At 36.0% G+C, this 18,489-nt stretch overlaps 1 protein-coding gene across 4 annotated transcripts in view; it reads right to left on the bottom strand.

Annotated features, from left to right (window-relative positions):
* The window catches only part of NAP1L1 (nucleosome assembly protein 1 like 1), a 49,523-nt gene extending 31,849 nt beyond the window's left edge, over positions 1 to 17,674 (bottom strand). For 2 of the 4 annotated variants that reach the window (XM_014067526.2, XM_087723419.1), the window contains exons 1-4: positions 17,533 to 17,673; positions 7,583 to 7,619; positions 2,052 to 2,140; positions 523 to 625 (exon numbers count right to left, since the gene is read on the bottom strand). In XM_014067526.2, the coding sequence (XP_013923001.2) occupies positions 523 to 625; positions 2,052 to 2,140; positions 7,583 to 7,599 (209 nt within the window). In that variant the 5' untranslated portion in view covers positions 7,600 to 7,619; positions 17,533 to 17,673. Of the gene's footprint in view, positions 1 to 522; positions 626 to 2,051; positions 2,141 to 7,582; positions 7,620 to 17,101; positions 17,122 to 17,532 lie in introns of those variants that run through there. The other 2 variants (XM_014067530.2, XM_014067527.2) reach the window with 2 other exon arrangements.
* Between the last annotated feature and the right edge of the window lie 815 nt (positions 17,675 to 18,489).

Raw genomic sequence — 18,489 nt, 5'->3', positions numbered from 1 at the left:
ACATTCTCTGAAACAGATTGCAGATAGTCTATAACCATTCATTTAGTGACTGTTCAAAGTTATAATGGCACTGAAAAATGTAACATAACCAGTTCTCAACTAAGTGTCCCCATAATTATGGGGCCAAAATTTGGTTGCTTGATACCCAATATGTATGTAAGTAGTTATAGCAGTTCTGGGGTCATGTGATTGTTACCTACAACCTTCCCAGCAGGCTTCAGGAAAACAAACTCATTGGGAAAGCCAGATTCTCTTAAAGACCACATGAATCATATAACTGCAGAGATTTGCTTAACCATGACAAAAAAGGTTATTAAAGTGTGTGAGACCCATTTAACCAGTGTTTTCCTTAACTAATACTAATTCTAGTCTCAATTTTTGTTGTAACCAGTTGCACAATTTCACTACACATATAAGACACATTCCTTACATTATTTTGCCAAATGATTATGTGTATGGTATCACACACAAAAAATTAACTTATCAAGCAATAAGATGGTAAAATAATAAACTGTAATGTACCTTTCTATATATCCTGTAGGCGTTCCAACCAAGCCATCAAGCCTTTCCTGGAGGGCTGCAAGAATCTGAGGATTCTGCATCATTTGTACAGTTAGTTGGCGTGCTGAAGAAAACCAAACCATATTTTTTAAAACTCTTATTATAAAATACTGTTAACTTTGTATTTGTTTTAATAAATAACACAACATAAATAATTGTCCCCAATTTGATCATTGATTTAAGCTAATTAGTTAAGATATAACAGCTATATTCATTACTAGACAATAACAGCAAAATAAATTACTTGGATAAAGTCTCTTAAACTTTGCTGGCTAGTTGAAAAATTATAAATGTATAAATATTATTACAATATTTCTTTTTCAGTGTATATAAATCAGGGACCCCCAATTTGTGGGCTGCAACATACTACTGGGCTTCAGCCTATTCGCAACTGGGCCCCATGAGTGGCTGGCTGGTGGATTACTCCTGAGCTCTCATGGCCTCACTTGCACAAGCAACAGGTGCTTGCAAAACCATCTTCTCTTCCCCCCTCCCGGCCACCAACCTGGATAGGTTGTGGAACTCTGATATAAAGTACAAAAAGTCAGAAATACTAACAAAAATAAATTAGGACATGAGGTTAAAGTCAAGAAAACATTGTTAGAATTCATTTATACTCTCACTATTCATATTGCATTCATTATTGGATTTAATTTTCCTTTCTAAGACATTCAATTTATTAATTTCCTAATGCAAAATAGAAATCTGATCCTTATTACTTTTGTCCTGCAAAGCATACTGTACTTTCAAATTTTTGTTTTCAACTTCTATATTTCAATCAAAAATCTGGGAAACATGTTCCCAGCCACTATCTATCTTCTAGTTTTTGCATTTAAGCGTGCTTCTTTTATTTTGTCAAGTAAAACATAAAACAAACTATAGAGTTACCCCAAAAGTAAACTAAGTCTACAAAATACTATATGTTTATGAGAAATTTTGCATTTATATTTAGTGTGTGTTCATTATGAAGACTGAAATCTTGTGTGTATTGACACTAAAATAAGGTCCACTCTATTCAGTGGAAGTCTAATGATATGTGGGAATGACCTTGGGAGACAAGGGAAGAGATACAACCAAGAGAATCGTCAGATAAGACAACTCGCCCAGAGCATAAATATGGGCTGGGTAGTAAATTAGACAGGGGAGAGAAGTACTTTCAGACTTGCAAGATGTTGTTAAAATAACAATAAAATAAAATAAGCTCATCTATTCATACTTCCTGTCTGGTCTACCTCATAAGGCTGACAGCAGCTTATTTAAAAATAAAGCCATATAGGCTGCAATAGAAAACCTCTTTAAAAAGTACTTTTCACAAATATTAATTAGAAAATATTTGACTATGACTTAAAAGGTAACAATTGCATTTACCAAGGTGTTGTTCCCCCATATCACTAATAGGTGTTTGCTTTATTAGGCCTCATATTACCTTTGAAAATGTGGATTTACAGTAGTCACAAACTTAATGATCTCATATTTGTTTCTGTCGTTACCTTTACTGTTAGCATCCTCACCAGATTCTTCCTCTTCTACTTCTTCAACATCTTCCATATCTTGCTGGTCAAGCTCAGCCTGTTCTTTGCTATTCAAAGCAAGAGTTTTCAATTTGTTATCAGATTTTTAATTTTTCTTAAAAGTTAATACTTCAAATATATTGTCAACATTCTGCTCAAAATATGTATAGAAGTTAGTCTTTAAAATTTAATATCAATTTTTTACTAAAATACTAGCAAATAGGTTAATGGTGGTTATTCAACAATTGATACATACCGACCAAACAGGTTTTATACAGGGGAGACAGATGAAGAGTAATGTTAGACTAATTATTAATGCATTAGAATATTTGGGAAAGAAAAACCAAATCCCTGCTGCGTTCATATTTCTGGATGCTGAGAAGGCCTTTGATCGAGTTAACTGGCAATTTCTGTTGAAGATATTGCAAAAAATGCAGATAGGAGATAGCTTTTTACGGTCAATTAAAGCAATATACCAACAGCAAACAGCTCAAATCATAGTCAACTGAAGTTTAACAGACCCTTTTCAAATCAGAAAAGGTACAAGACAGGGCTGTCCTTTGTCCCCACTTTGGAAGTATTGTTGAATAAAATACGGGGCTTGGATGGTCTAAAAGGGATCAAGATTAGGCAGCAAGAATACAGAGTCCGCGCTTTTGCGGATGATTTGGTCATAATATTGGAACAACCGCAGGAATCTAGTATGGTTTTAATGAATACGATTAATCAATATGGTCAAGTGTCTGGTTTTAAAATAAATTTAGGAAAAACAAAAATATTAGCTATAAATATGAATACTAAACAAAAGGAAGAACTAGGAGGGATGCTAGGATGTGAGGTAGTCAAAAAAGTCAAATATCTTGGGGTTAATATTTTAGCCTCAAACGGGAAATTATATAAGCACAATTATGAACCACTTTGGCGGAGTATACAGATAGAGATGAAAAAATGGGAGAAATTGCACTTATCTTTGTTGGGTAGGATAGCGGCAGTGAAAATGAACATCTTACCAAAAATTTTATTTCTTTTTCAAATGTTACCTATACTTAAAAAAGATGCGAATCTTTTAGAATGGCAGAAGGGTATCAACAAATTTGTATGGGCCGGAAAGAAGCCGAGGGTAAAGATGAAAATAATGCAAGATGTACGCGAGAGAGGAGGCTTGAAATTACCTAACCTAAAATTATATTATGATGCAGTGGCGCTATCCGCAATTAGTGATTGGACCCATTTAATCAACGATAGAATACTGAATATCGAGGGACACAATCTGGTATATGGTTGGCATGCTTACTTGTTATTCAACAAAAAATTGGATAAGAATTTTAAAAGTCATATCTTAAGAAATGCTTTACTGCGGGTCTGGAAAAAATATCAATATAAACTAAATGACAAGTTACCCATGTGGGCAATTCCTAGACATGCAATTGAAAATATGAATATAGCACAAAAACAGGATAGAACCACCTACAGACAACTTCTCACTTTGGAAAGGGGGGTTCTACAATTATTTCTTTAGAGAAATAAGAGATCAAAGTTTAATGCATATAAAGAGGATATATAATGTACTAATACAGATGGATTCGGAAACAGAATTTGTTAAAGATTGTATGATAAAGTGGGCTCAAAATATTGAAGAACCAATAATGTTGGACACATGGGAAAGAATATGGGTAAGAAATGTGAAATTCACACAAGCACAAAACCTGAGAGAAAAATTTTATAAGATGTTTTATAGATGGCATTTAGATCCTAAAAAGCTGGCTTCTATGTATCCGAATGTATAGCCTAAATGTTGGAGATGTGGTTCTCTCGATGCTACATATTTTCATATATGGTGGACTTGTCAAAAGGTTAAGGCATTTTGGATAAAAATGTGGTGGATTATGCAAAATATCTTTAAAAGAAGGATAAAGTTTACTCCTCGGTTATTTTTACTAGGTATATGTACTGACTTTACAGCGGTAGAGACTAATTTGGTTCTGCACCTAATAACGGCAGCAAGACTGTTGGTGGCGCAATATTGGAAGAAGGAAGACTTGCCTACAACTCAAGAATGGACATTGAAAGTTACAAACCTAGCCGAGATGGCTAAAATATCGGCATATCTTAAAGACCATTCAAATGAGAGATATAAACGAGACTGGAAAAAATGGATTGACTATATACAAAACAAATACGGGACTAAGAAATTCCAGATAGCCTATGCTTAAGATTAGGAATAATCTAAACTGCTCAAAGTTAGTGCAACAGGAAGAAGCTGAGTTTAATGCAGAGATGTTATTAACTTCTTTTTTTTATTTCTTTTGTCTTAATATATTTTAGACTGTGTTTGTTAAAAATCTATACCATGTACAGGCTCTGGGAAGTCGGGGGGGGGAAGGGAGGTGGGGTGTTAGGGGGGATATATAGTATGTGTTAGAATTCAAAGTAACGCGACTGCACTTGTATACTGTTGCTCTTTAATTCCACTGTAAAAATAGGACAAGCTGAATATATTAATAGATAGTAGAAATACACCGAAGGGAGGAGTAGAGGGATAGAAGAAAGAGGGGTAGAGAGGGGGGGGGAGAGAGGATTGGAGGGAGGGTGTGTACCGGGAGAGAGGAGTGGTAGAGGGGGAGGGGAAGTAGGGTAGAGAGGAATGATGGAGGGAAGATGGAAAGTTGGAGGGGGGCGAAAGAAAGGGTGTATGGAGGGTCGAAGAGGTACATTGGGTTTCTATTTTGGGGGGTATTGTTGACAAGAGGAATGGGTGTGTTTATTGTTTAATGTTATATGGCCCCGGTTATGCACAGTATATATGTGACTGTACGAAAATGAAAATGGAAAATAAAAACACATTTACATTGTTAAAAAAAAAAAGTTAAGTCTTTCAAATCAATTTACTTAATGCAAAAATCATCAGATTCTGTTATTTCAGCATTCTGCTTCAACATTAAGAACCAAAAATAGCAAAAGTGGAAAATATCCTTGTTCTGCTTATGGAACTCCTGGATAATTTGCAATTAAATGTGTTTCAGTTTAGGATACTGAGAATATTTCCGGGGCAATGTATAGTGCATCTTGTTTTGTGATAAGCTTCTGCAATTAAAAGCATCTAAACAATACGTATGTGAGCATTTATGAAGCAACATTATTTAAAAAAAATTAAAATGTATAAATATTAATAAAAAATAAAAAAAGACACTCAAGCTCTTTGGTGCTAGATGAATCAATTTATCTGCCCTACAAAAAGATCATGTGATGCAAATTTGCATTATGCTGCAATACACGAAGATCAAAGTTTTCAGCACTATAGTTACATAAAGAATCTAAGTGCCAAAAATGATAGATGTTACTGGAATTTAGTTTGTAAGGCTTCACATTGATTTTTACTGTTCTGATGGGATTATACAAAGGAATATAACTTGTATACATTGCTTGCAGTAAAATGCTCATTTAAATATTTATGCAACATTTCCAATTATTCTAACTGCACTTTCCCCCTTTCCATTTATATTCTCCAAATGTACATTGTCTTGCCTTTGGCGCACAAAACACTGTAACTGACATTTTAAAGAATAAGTAAGACAACATTGTCATTCCAATTTAGCATTATTGATCAGAATGAAGAGCAAAGTGTCAGGTCAAGCATAAAGCTACTGGTTTCAGAACAGAATTTTTAAAATTTATATAAGAACATGAATCTGACACTCGGTTCTCATTGGAGCAGAAGTTAAGACATGTTAAGTTCACTATTTTACATTTGGTATTTATAAGTCAGCACAACAAAACACTGATATTTTATTATATCCGTATGTAACCTGAATTCTATTCTTCTATTCACTTGTTCCATATTTATGTTGAATTCTTAAAGGGCAACAATCTTATCTTGTATGTTATTATCATTACTTAAGTATGGTTAGCCCACAAGAATCCTTGGGATAAAACATTATTTTAAGCAAATTTAACATTGTTACATGTAGATATTCTCAGGCACCATAAAATTAAATCATTGTTATGGTACCATTATTGGAAAAATATAGAAATATCTGTTTAAAAACGTGCTTAGAATTATACAAATAGTCCTTGACTTACAACCATTCCTTTAGTGACTGTTCAAAGATGCAACAGCACTGGGAAAAGTGACATGACCATTTTTCATATGACCGTTGTAGCATCCCCATAGTTAGATGAACAAAATTCGAATGCTTGGCTTGGTATTTATGACAGCCACATTGTCTCAGGGTCATGTGATCAGCATTTGTAAACTTCCCAGATGGCTTCCAACAAGCAAAGTCAAAGGGGAAGCTAGATTTGCTTAATGACTCCATGATTCACTTAACAACTGCAGTGATCTGCTTAACAACAGTGGCAAAAAGTCATAAATTCTTATTAAAATTCACTTAATAACTGCCTTGCTTAGCAACTGAAATTTTGAACTCAATTATGGATCTAAGTCAAGGACTGCCTGTATGTCCAAGAATATAATCTCATTATTAATACTTCAAAATACAGAAATGGTGATGAACAATCTTATACTAACTATAGCATAGTAATATAAAATAGTTTTTAACAAGCAAATCTGATTTTAAATGAAGTAACATTGAATAAGATTATAAAACGTATGCTGGTTAAAAATATCTTGAGAATGATTAGGCCGCTTGTAGAAACTAGGCCTGTGCGTTATTCTGACTTTTAGTCTGAAAAAGGTGCTTTAAAGCAGGCAATGAAACCAAAACGCATCTCAAAGCAATCACACAGTCCTAAAGAAATGCAAGCTTTTTTAGGAACAGATATGCAAGGTTTGTATCTTTGTGTGTGCCAAAGCAACATTTTCAGAATTGAATCAAAAGCATGGCACAATCCTTAAAAAATCTGTCAAGCTTCTGCACCTATTACAAGCCTGAGGTTTCTGTGTTTAACTTCAGAGTTATGCACTTAAAACCATAAGTTGAGGACAACCTACATTCCATAGCAAATTTGTCAAATTATTTTTGCAGAATTTATTCATTTTAGGGCTCAGCCATCAGGTAAACAAATACTAAACTTTTTTTCACTAAATATTTTATCACTAAATTTTTATCACTAAATATTATTCTACCACAATATGTGCTCCAGATCAAATACATATATTTAATAGAAAAACATTTTATTTATATTGTGCTGGAAAAGAAACATACTGTTCCTTTGTACTTTATGAAAACTGAGTTATGATACAGATATTTGACAATCATATATCAATTTCTTTTTTTAATCCTCAAAAGTTTGTCAAAGGGCAACTATAGAAAATATCTTTGTTCATCCTTTTACAATATGTAACAAACCATCATGACACATTTGAATCAACTCTTTGAATTTAAAATAATTTACTTGCAAACATAAAAGCATTAATATCTAATGTTTAAAGCAAATATGCCTAACTGCTCTGAATCTAGCATTAAATGTCACAGGTAGCAAATTGAAAGGATAAATTTTGCAGATCTAAGCTCTGTTCAATCAAAATGTGAAAAAAGTTGTATGCTTACTTGTCAATGTCTGCCATATTTCCAGACTGCAGCAAACCTTTAAGAAAATAAAATAAATAATTTAAAATTGTGTTAAGCAGAAATTATACTAATGTTGAACTATCTTGCAATGGATCTGGGAGAGGTATGATATTGTAACCATTTTTCAGCCTGTCAGAACCATGATGAGCCGAGGTGGTGCAGTGGTTAGAGTGCAGCACTGCAGGCTACTTCAGCTGACTGCAGTTCTGCAGTTCGGCTGTTCAAATCTCACCGGCTCAAGGTTGACTCAGCCTTCCATCCTTCCGAGGTGGGTAAAATGAGGACCCGGATTGTTGGGGGCAATATGCTGACTCTGTAAACCGCTTAGAGAGGGCTGAAAGCCCTATGAAGCGGTATATAAGTCTAACTGCTATTGCTATCTTCCTCTTTTTGTGTGATCACAACCAATGTATTAGGTTGAAAAGTCTTTAAGTAAAATTTCTAAACTACATGTTACACACTATGAATGGTGCAAGAATCCAATATATATCTTGGTACAGAAAAAGACACTCATGACATGAACATCTCCTATCAACTACATGGACACATTTTTATACCTTTCTCAGTAATGATGTGGAAATAAACAGTGGTATATTACAGAAGTAATTTTGATGTTTCAAACTATAGTTTGTACTTTGAAAAGAAAGTTGTCTGTGTATTCAAAGATGAGTGGAAGCACCCACCTTCACTGGAAATGCAATTGAATATTGCTACTCTATTTCAAAATAGATACTTTTAATTGATATTGCTGCAACCAATTATATTTGTGTTAGTCATCACAATTAACTCCCTTTTATCTATATTAACAAAGCGAATGTGTGATTATGGCATGTAAAAATTTATTCACTTCTTTCTGTGCAAATTGTAACAATGTTCAGAAACATTGCTCTTGTTTGAAGGATCTTATTCATCCTAGCACTTGCTTCTCCAATATTGTTACTCATTTGCAGAGATATCCGTGACAGACAGAAGCACATAACTGGTCATTGTTAACTGAGCAGAGTTGCTTCTTGTATATAAGCTGCATACTCAGGAATGCAAGACTATAGTAGATAATACCCGAGGTGGCGCAGTGGTTAGGGTGCAGTACTGCAGGCCATTTCAGCTGACTGTTATCTGCAGTTCAGCAGTTCTAATCTCACCGGCTCAAGGTTGACTCAGCCTTCCATCCTTCCGAGGTGGGTGAAATGAGGACCATGACTGTGGGGGCGATATGCTGACTCTGTAAACCACTTAGAGAGGGCTGAAAGCCCTATGAAACGGTATATAAGTCTAACTGCTATTGCTATAATAATTTAAGAGTATTTCTGTTACTGAATTCTGATATATTGTATTTTTATTCCTACCGGAAGAACAATTGTTATTAGAACTGTGGACATATTTAGTTAAAAGAACTTGCCAATTAAGACATTACTAGTAAAGGTCAATTTTTCCATTAAGTTCATCAAATAGCAGACTTCTTCAATGGCTTCTCTAAAGACTATTTGATGACTTTAGTGGAAGACAACTTAAAAAAAGATATTGATGAGATTGAGCGAGTCCAGAGATGGGTAATAAAAATGGTGCAAGGTCCAAGGGACAAAACATGTTAGGAGAGATTGGAGGAACTGAGTATGTACAGCCTGGAAAACAGATGGGAAAGATTGAACATTTAATATATTAAGGGTGTGAATAAGTTTCTAGAAGGCAGATAGGTTTCAATATTAAGCAAAAATCAAGAATACAGGGATATAACCTCAAACTGATAAAATGGAAATTCAAACGTAATGTTACAAAGTATTACGTCATAGAAAAAGTAATTGGTCAATCATTAGTAACAGAGTTTAAATATGCTTGGGATAAACACATATCCATCATCAAAAAAAAAATTAAAATAATTTATAAAAATTAAAAATAAATAAGAAAAAAAACAAAAAACTCAAAGGGGAGACTCAATGGACGGCTAAAAAGTTTTCTGCATCAGTTTTCTATGTTTCTATATTTTGATTGGTAATCAAATTGATTTAGCAAATCATCAGTTTTCATACTTCCAGCTATATTGAGTGATGTATCTACCATTTGTGTAATAGTTTCCAGCTATTTTGTGTTAAGATATGTCTCAAAAGACTGACTGCCTTCAAAGGATCCTCAAACACGGACTTTCTACATAAAACTATTACATCCAAGGCACAAAGAAATTTGTATCATAATTTTTAGAACTATATTTCTATTAGATCCAAATAGCTTCAAATTTTGTTTCAAACACAGATGTATCTGTATACACAATACAAAACCTCTTGTATAATATTTTATTTCACTTGAATGAATTATGTAAAATCTTGTTTAAATAGTATATAATGAAATAACAATTCTGATGTCTCTAACAATTCCAGTTTTCATTATGAAATCTCTACAACAATATTTTTGAAGTTTGCTAGCATTTACAACATGTTCCTCTATTCATTAAATTTAGAACTATAAGCAATAACTAAAACTATACTGAAATGTCCTCTTTTTCTGAATGATATAGTATAATTTGTATATTAAATTTGCATCAATGCAGAAATGCTAATGTGATCTGATTAAAAATGGAATGAAGGACAAAAATTCAGTTGAACATCTCTGGAACCAATGAAACTTTCGGCCTATCTCTCTAAGCTGTATGCATAAAACCAAATATCAATTACTCAATATTTATTTGTTTAGGACCAGTCATACTGAAAGTAACAAAAGAAAATTATTTACAATTCAAGCAAAAAAAAACCTAAATATAAAAAGTACAAGATACCAATATTTTTAATCTATTGTGTATATAAAGGTGAGTTAACACCAGTTGCAGCAATGGTAACTATCTTGAATTTTGTTAGTATAGGCTGAATACTGTAACATAAACAGTTGGCAACTTAAAAAAATACTCATTTAATTTTGTTTTCCTGTTAACATTACTAGATTTTCTATAAATAGAATTCAAGAAAGAGATCCAAATCGGGTATATGCTTCTTGAAAAACACATATTTATTAATCTAAAGGAAGTAACATGGCATTAAAACCAGACTGCCTGAACAGTCTGCCACTTGTTGTAGGATTTATTTTCAGAAAATGTAGTGCACACCCAGAATGGTTAAATGTGCACACTTTGGAAGAAAATCATGCATTTCCAAAAAAAGTGGAAGATTTCAGGATCAGATCCTGAAATTTTGCAGATAGCTGGGAGCTAATTGATATAACAAAAGAGAAGGACAAGAATTCTGCTGCTTGTTTTTGAATCCAAGAAAAAAATTAAATTTTGATGGTGGGTGCAAGGTGTTCCTTTAAGTAAATACTTAATCAATGATGTACCTTGATTTGACAGAGGTTGATTATAGAAAACAAAATCTGCTCCCCCAGTTCAGTGTATGCATCCTATCCACTCTTATCTTTCTGCATTGCAGCGAAAACCATTTAATCTTTCATTGAATTTTCCACTAGAAAGAATAGCAATGAGATTCAAGAGACCTTAATTTAAGATACCAAAACCACAAAGTCTTGCCAGACTAAACAACAGCACATGAAGACAATATCAGACCTTACACTTAAGTACTTTTTAGCTAGGTCATCAGGTTTTAGCTGAATATTTAAAGTAGAATAAAGGTCACCCTTAAGGTCTAAAAAGTTGTCAGAAAATTCATGAAAACATGATATTGTCCAATCTGTACTGCCTCTGAATAACTTTTACTGACTTTTACCTTTTCCCCTAGTATTCTTAAGATGAAAAGAAAAGAAGACTGATTGAACACATCAAAACTCCTTTGAAAGCAATTTCACTTTTTTAAAAAAAACAACTATGTTATGCATGTCTTCATGTCAAGTATTTGCAATTCTTAACATTATTAAATAGTTGGTCTTCCATATTAAAAAAAATACTAATTTTGATCAGTGTAAAAATATTCAAACAATGAAATTCAGAACGTCATTAACTTCTACTTAAGTATTATTTATGATGCACAATCCCTATTCTTAGCTCTATAGCTTAAAACAAGTCATTGTATCTGTACATTTTCTTCTGCAGAGATCAAAAAAAAATTCTAAATACTGTATACTCTAGAAAGAATCATAAAGCTAGCAGAATACATGACTACATATTTCTTCTGCCCACTCCTATTCACTAAAGTTGTTTGAAGAGATTAATGAAAATTATAATGCTAAAATACATATCTTCACCATCAAATAATAATTTATATAGTTAACACATGATAGTCCAAATTATAGATATTCTTAGATTTTATGCCATAGAAAATATTGAAGAGTAAAATTTTATATGAAGTCCTCCTAAGCCCGCATAAATAAATTCACATCCTAGAATTCTACCTCTAGTACACATATCAATGTAAATGCAGTTGTTTTATTTTTGGGAAAGAATAAATGTTAGTTTATTAATAGATTAACAGTAACATTAACCCCATTTCACAACATTCTTTATTAAATATTCAGGAGAACACAATTTCCAGAAAACACCCCAAATACAGGTAGTCCTCAACTTACAACAGTTCATTTAGTGATTGTCCAAAGTTACAACAGCACTGAAAAAAGAGACATGACTGTTTTTCAGAATTACGACCTTGGCAGCATCCTCATTCCTCATGGTCATAGGATCAAAATCCAGATGTTTGGCACCTGGTTCATATTAATGATGGTTGCTGCTTCCCAGGGTCATGCAATCTTCTGGCAAGCAAAGTCAATGGGGAAGCCAGATTCGTTTAACAACCAGGTTACTAACTTAACTACTGCAGTGGTTCACGTAAGTGTGACAAGAAATATCATAAAATGGGGTAAAATTTACTTAACAAATGCCTCACTTAACAGAAATTTTGGGGTCAACTGTAGTCATAAGTCAAGAAAAATATTCTATAAAAATCATATTATTCTCAATAAATTCCACTAATCCAATTTCTAAATGTTTTCCTCAAATGGTTAAAAGATTATGGTACAGGTAGTCCTCGATTTATGACCAACTGCTTAGCAACCATTCAAAGTTCCAGCAGATATTTACAATCCAGATTCAAAGTTTCCACAGTGCCTCCCATGGTCATATGATTGCATGTCAGGCGCTTGGCAACCAGACCACATTTATAGCCTTTTGAAAGTCCTGCAGATACATAACTATGTTTTTTAATGGCTTTGCCAAAAACTGGCATTTACTTCCATTTTTTGGTAAAACCACATCCTTAATCTTAATGAATAGTGTTAACAACTAACTTAATGATTGCCATGACAAAAGCCTGTAAATTAAAGTCAGTCACATGATCAATACAACCATCATGAAGCCTATTTATCATGAACATATCTTGAAAACTACAGGTACTCTGTAAATAGAAAATATCTGCCCAATTTGCGCAACTTTGCTGAGGAGTTGAAATCCAAGCATCTCAAAAGTTGCCTAGATTGTGAAACAGTGCTAAAATGAATTTTTAGAGTTTAAATAGAGGAGCACTGCATAAATACAAACAGACTGAAGCAACTCTGTCTATAGTTAAGAGTTGAAAATTTGATTATTTTATTTTCCAACACATTTTGAGCATGATACACAATATTATGGGAACCAGAACTTCAGTGAAGCAGGATTTCCCTTTCAGCGAGTTTATTTGTAAGATAAATATTTCCATACAATTTAACTTTCTTGTAGGGACTCAATTCCGCAAATCTCATGAAAAATTTTGGAAAGTCATAAAACTGAGAAAAAGATCCTATTCCCCTACAGTACTGTATACTATGAAATCTAAACTAAACGTGATTGAGAAAAGGACTCCAGAACAGGACAGACTCAAAAACAGAAAAAAATGATGCATTAATATAGTTTGCAGCTATTGAGAAGGAAATCCCTATTAGGTATTCTTAAGAAAGCAATAAAGAATAAAGAATGTCAATATTGCTACACTGGTATATGTCTATGGTACTACAATGCTTGGGTTAATATTGTGTGCAATAATGGTTCATGCACTTTAAAATAAGATGCTTAGAGTTTGGAAAAAGTATGGTTATCTATTCCATGACATCAGTTATTAGAGGAAAAAACCAGAAAAGGGTTTTGCACCCATTTCTTTCTGAGTTTGCCATAAATATCTGTCTAATAATGAAACAGAATACTGAATTTAAGATGGACTACCGTGTTCCCCCGAAAATATGATCTGTCCTGAAACTAACGCCTTGCCACATTTTTCACGTGGCCAAAAATGTAAGCCCATCCCCGAAAATAAGGCCCCTGAACAACCCCCCTCCGGCCAGGCAGAGCACTGCTCACCAGCTTAGCGGTACCCCAAAGGCACCAAGTCGCGGGAGCCGGGGGGGAAGGCGCTCACATTCAGGATACCGCTAGGTTGGGGAGTGGCATTCTGCCTGGCCGGAGGGGGGAGTTGCCGGGTGGCTGCTCCCTTGCGAAATGGCTCCCGAAGAGCCAGGCGCAGCCTCAGGGGTGAAGCAGCCATGAGGTGACCACACTCAAGAGCAGTTGCCCAGCAAACCCCCTCTCCAGCCAGGCAGAACGCCATTCACTGACCATGGGGATATCTCTAAGGAGCCAAGGCATGCGGCACTCTGCCCGCTCTCCAGCTTGGCACATTCGGGATACCCTCTAGGTCAGTGCATGGAGCTCTGTCCCGCCCTCACTGCACCCCAAACATAACTTCTTCTCTGGCTTCCAAACTGCAAAACTTGGCTGCCAAGTCTTCCAGCAGCAGTTGTTCTAGGAGTGCAATAAGCCCTCCCACTATAATAACCCTAAGGCCATATTTTGTGGGGCAAAAGAAAATAGGACCCTGTCTTATTTTGGGGAAAACATGGTAGTCTTATTCAACAAAATTCTTATATTCACCACTGGCACAGAATCCACATGATGAAAGTATCTGCTTAATGTAGCAAAGCCCACTTCAATGTTTGTGTCATAATATTGGGAAAGGATAGACATTCCAGACATCTTAGTTGCTATATTTAATACTCCAGAAGAGAAGGATAAAAAGGATTAGGTTTTAATTTCCTACCTGTGTTTGATACATAAGTGGATGTTTTTAAACAGGAATTCATGATTGCAAGAGAGTATTGTCTCCACTACCACATGGATATTCATTATGTTTTGCTGATCATCAGGGTAATACAGATCAATTATGCAAATAATACTAAATGACCTTTAAGCTAAGTGTTACCATACATTTAATATAAATACTACATGATAAATACACGATACTGAAAACATGGAAAGTCAGCAGTATACAAACACATTAAAAACTACTTTCTCAGCTATTGTTAATGAACATAAACTGATTTGCAGTGTTATTTTAAAAGCATGTGCTAGGCCTGCATAATTTGTGGAGGCAAATGGGCCACACTGGTAAGTTAAAAATAATCACAGATTGCAAAGGAGTAGTTTGATGAACTATTCAATGGCTACTGAAGTAGTGACAACAGAGATGGAGACACTTGTGCCATTTGGCAGTGTATCTTTCAGGACAGCAGTGGAACCTTCCTGATGATTGTGACACTTTGCAGCAGCAAATTTATTGAGTATTTTAAAAAATGCCAGTGGGCTACATAAGGCTATTTGGCAGGTCACATGCAGTCCATAGGCCAATGTTATACAGGCATAGCCTATGCACATAGTACAGTATTATGTTCTGTACATCAGGTGTTGAACAGGTCATTTTTTAAATTTATTATTTGAACTGCAATCCATAAGTAGCATGAAGTTTATACAGGTATTTCTCACAGTTGCAACAGTCCCAGTTATCATTGTTAGGCAAATCCTACCTAAGTGTCCCATGGTTACGTGATTGCCATTTGCAATCTCTTGCCAGCTTCCCTAATGACTTTGCTTGTCAGAAGCTGGCAGTAAAGGCAGCAACAGCAATCATGTGACCATGGGACACTGCAATGTCATAATTGTGAGCCAGTTGCCAAATGCCTCAGTTGTGATCATGTGATTGCAGGGATGCTCCAACATCCAAAATTACAATGTAACTCCTTAGTTATAAGTCACCTCCATACAATGCTATAACTTTGAATATAAGGCTAAACACGTTTTTTTCAATGAGAACTACCTGTATTACTAAACACAAGTAAACCAACCTCTGTTAAGGCACTCTAAGACATGACCAGATTGTAAAGTGCAGGACCACTTTTCTGATTCAACACAACTGACCGTGCTTCCTGGAAAGATGCAAAATGCAATTCAATTTATCTGAAAAACTTCAGTTTAATAAAATAGATTAAATAATGCTTATATTTACATGCAGTAGTATATCCAATGGAGTCAAAACTCTCTTAGTATTCATTACTTTGCTAGATCCAATGCATTTTTATAATTTTGGACATGCACCTTCAGGAATATTAATCACTTCCCTTTATAGAAAGGTAACCAGAAAAAAGTAACTTGCCAAAAGCTTCCAATCATTTAAAATAAATACTGCTACAGATTTTGTAACAATTAGGGTTTTATATCTCAAAATTTAACATTAATGCTAATAGACAAAACCTAGATGTGTATTTTTGACATTTAAAATATCAATTTGTGAAAATGTTTTTACTCAACACATTGGCCATCAAAAATGTTTGAATTGGAAAGTCATGAAAAATTTCAAGCCAATTTTTTAAAAAGACAAATTCACTTGCCACATCAGAGAATGCAAAGAATTTAAGGTCATGCCAATTGTTATTTGCACCCTTCCTAGATATTAAATAGTACATTTTAAAAAGCACACATCAAGTCTTGTGTATATGCATTCTTTGGCTACACTTCTTATATTTTATAACCTTAGGCCTCCCACTAATTCATATTCAAAACCCACCATTACCCAATTTATGAAACATCTTTTAATCTTCTACTGAAATGGTATCTCTCATTTTACACATCTTCTTTTGTTGCCACATCAAAAAAATAGCGATAATACACTACTGCATGTCCCACCCCTCTAATCAAATACAACCAGCTATCTACTAAAAAACAATGATGCAAGGGCCAGTAGTTCAAGACACTTTAAACTTGCTTTCATGCTGCCCTGCCCTAAAAACCATATGGCCAGTATCAGATGGTGTTCTGTAGATTAAAGTGCAGTCATCTTTGCAGTTAATCTGATGCTGTCTAAAACCTGGCACTATCTCAAAAGTTATAAAGTCCATTTAGAATAGCTATTAAACCAATCCATTAAGTCAGAAAATTTTGAACTATAAATACAGCACTCTCTGTGCAAAAGGAGGGAAAGTGAGAAAAGGACTTTTTATTAGTTCGTGTGGGAACTGCCTTTAAATCGCGAGGGCGGGGGAGAAAAACAGCGTAAAGTTATCTGTAAACCGATCGTTTCCTCAGGGAACAGGAGTGATAGAGTCCCCGCCGCAACGTGCACCCTCCCCAAATGCCCACACCCAGCCTCTCCCGGGGGGCCCACTATCAAAACCGGCTGCCTATTTCGATCCCCTTTCCCTACCCCCACGCGGCAAAATCCTATTAACGTCTCAGCCCTGGTAAGAGGTTTTAATCCACGCAGCACCACTTACAGGTCACCGACTCCAGAGGGAAAGGCGCCTGAGGCGGCGCAGACCTGCCTGTTTTCCACGTGTTTGCTTGTGCTTCAGCCGGCCAGACTAGGCCCGGCCAAGCCAAGCCAGATCCAGCCGCCTGGCCAAAGGCCTCGCCCTGAGGCGAAAGTGAGGAGGGCGGAAGGAGAAAAATGGCATTGGCACCCCCTGGCGCGCGCGACCCGTCTCCCACTCGAGCAACCACCCACCGCTGCGAAGCGAGGCACAATTCCCACAAGAAGCCCAACGGCCAAGAAGGGCACCGCCTCAGCCCGCTTTCTCCCCCCCCCCCCCTCCTCGGTGCCGACTGGACGCGAGGAGGAACCCTGCAACTGGTGGGCCGAGATAGATATCCAGCCGGCGGCCGGTCCGGCTGTGATCCCACCCTCAAAGCCACGCGTCTCGGTTACCTGCGCCAGGCCGGGTCTCGCAGTGACTCAGGATTGAGGAAGAAGCGTCTCGCAGCCGGCGGTAAAAAGACCCAAGCTCCCGCCGCTCGCGCTCATATAGAATTAACGTCACTACGTAACCCCCCTCCCACCTCCGCCGCCGCCTCTCTTTCCCGCGCGCCTCGGTCTCCAGGCAACCCCGGGCGCGCGCCTGCCAAGGCTAAATTGCTGCCTAGTGACAAATAAGGAATCCTCTCTCTCTCTCTCTCTCTCTCTCTCTCTCTCTCTCTCTCTCTCTCCCGCCAATCAACCCGCCAAACCTCAAGCCAGGCGTCTGCATTGGCGCTCCGCGGTTAGGCCACGTGCTCCCGGACTCTGTGATAAACAACGCGTGCAGGCGAAAGGGAAGGAAGGATGCTCGTGCTGGGTGTGTGTTTGAATGAGACACAGCAAATTATCCTTTTTCTGAGGCAGACATTTCCAAATTAACCCTCTTCTATTTCTACATATGAGTGCTATTATTATCACTTACATGAATATCTTAAATTGACATTATTATTGACTCAATGTGTAAATTGTGGATGCAGTTGTTTTATTTTTTTATTATATTTAACTCAGTTACATTTAGTTACTGTAATTTATTATTTTAATATACATCCATATCGGTCTTACATTATGTGGAACCCCCTGAATGCACTAGGCCAGTGGTGTCCAACCTTGGCAACTTTAAGACTTGTGGACTTCAACTCCCAGAGTTTCTCAGCCAGCAAAGCTGCACTAGGCCACAACATACATCTAGCCATGAGTTCAGGTTATGCCACCAGTCGGGCTAGTGGGCTGTGATTCAAGCTGTAATCCAAAACATCTGGAAAGAGCTGGATCCACACAAATGCTATAATAAATCTTACAATGATGTTGGTACTGTATAAAATGACAGAGATTATAAAGAATTTCTAATTTGACCCAGGGGAAACAATA

This window comes from Thamnophis sirtalis, unplaced genomic scaffold (assembly GCF_051295495.1).
Source record: "Thamnophis sirtalis isolate CommonGarterSnake01/CBP01778 unplaced genomic scaffold, rThaSir2_p1.2 scaffold_9, whole genome shotgun sequence".
In the NCBI taxonomy this organism is placed as follows: domain Eukaryota; kingdom Metazoa; phylum Chordata; class Lepidosauria; order Squamata; family Natricidae; genus Thamnophis; species Thamnophis sirtalis.
Note: the sequence above shows the minus strand (reverse complement) of the source record. Positions and strands in the feature narration are given on the sequence as shown.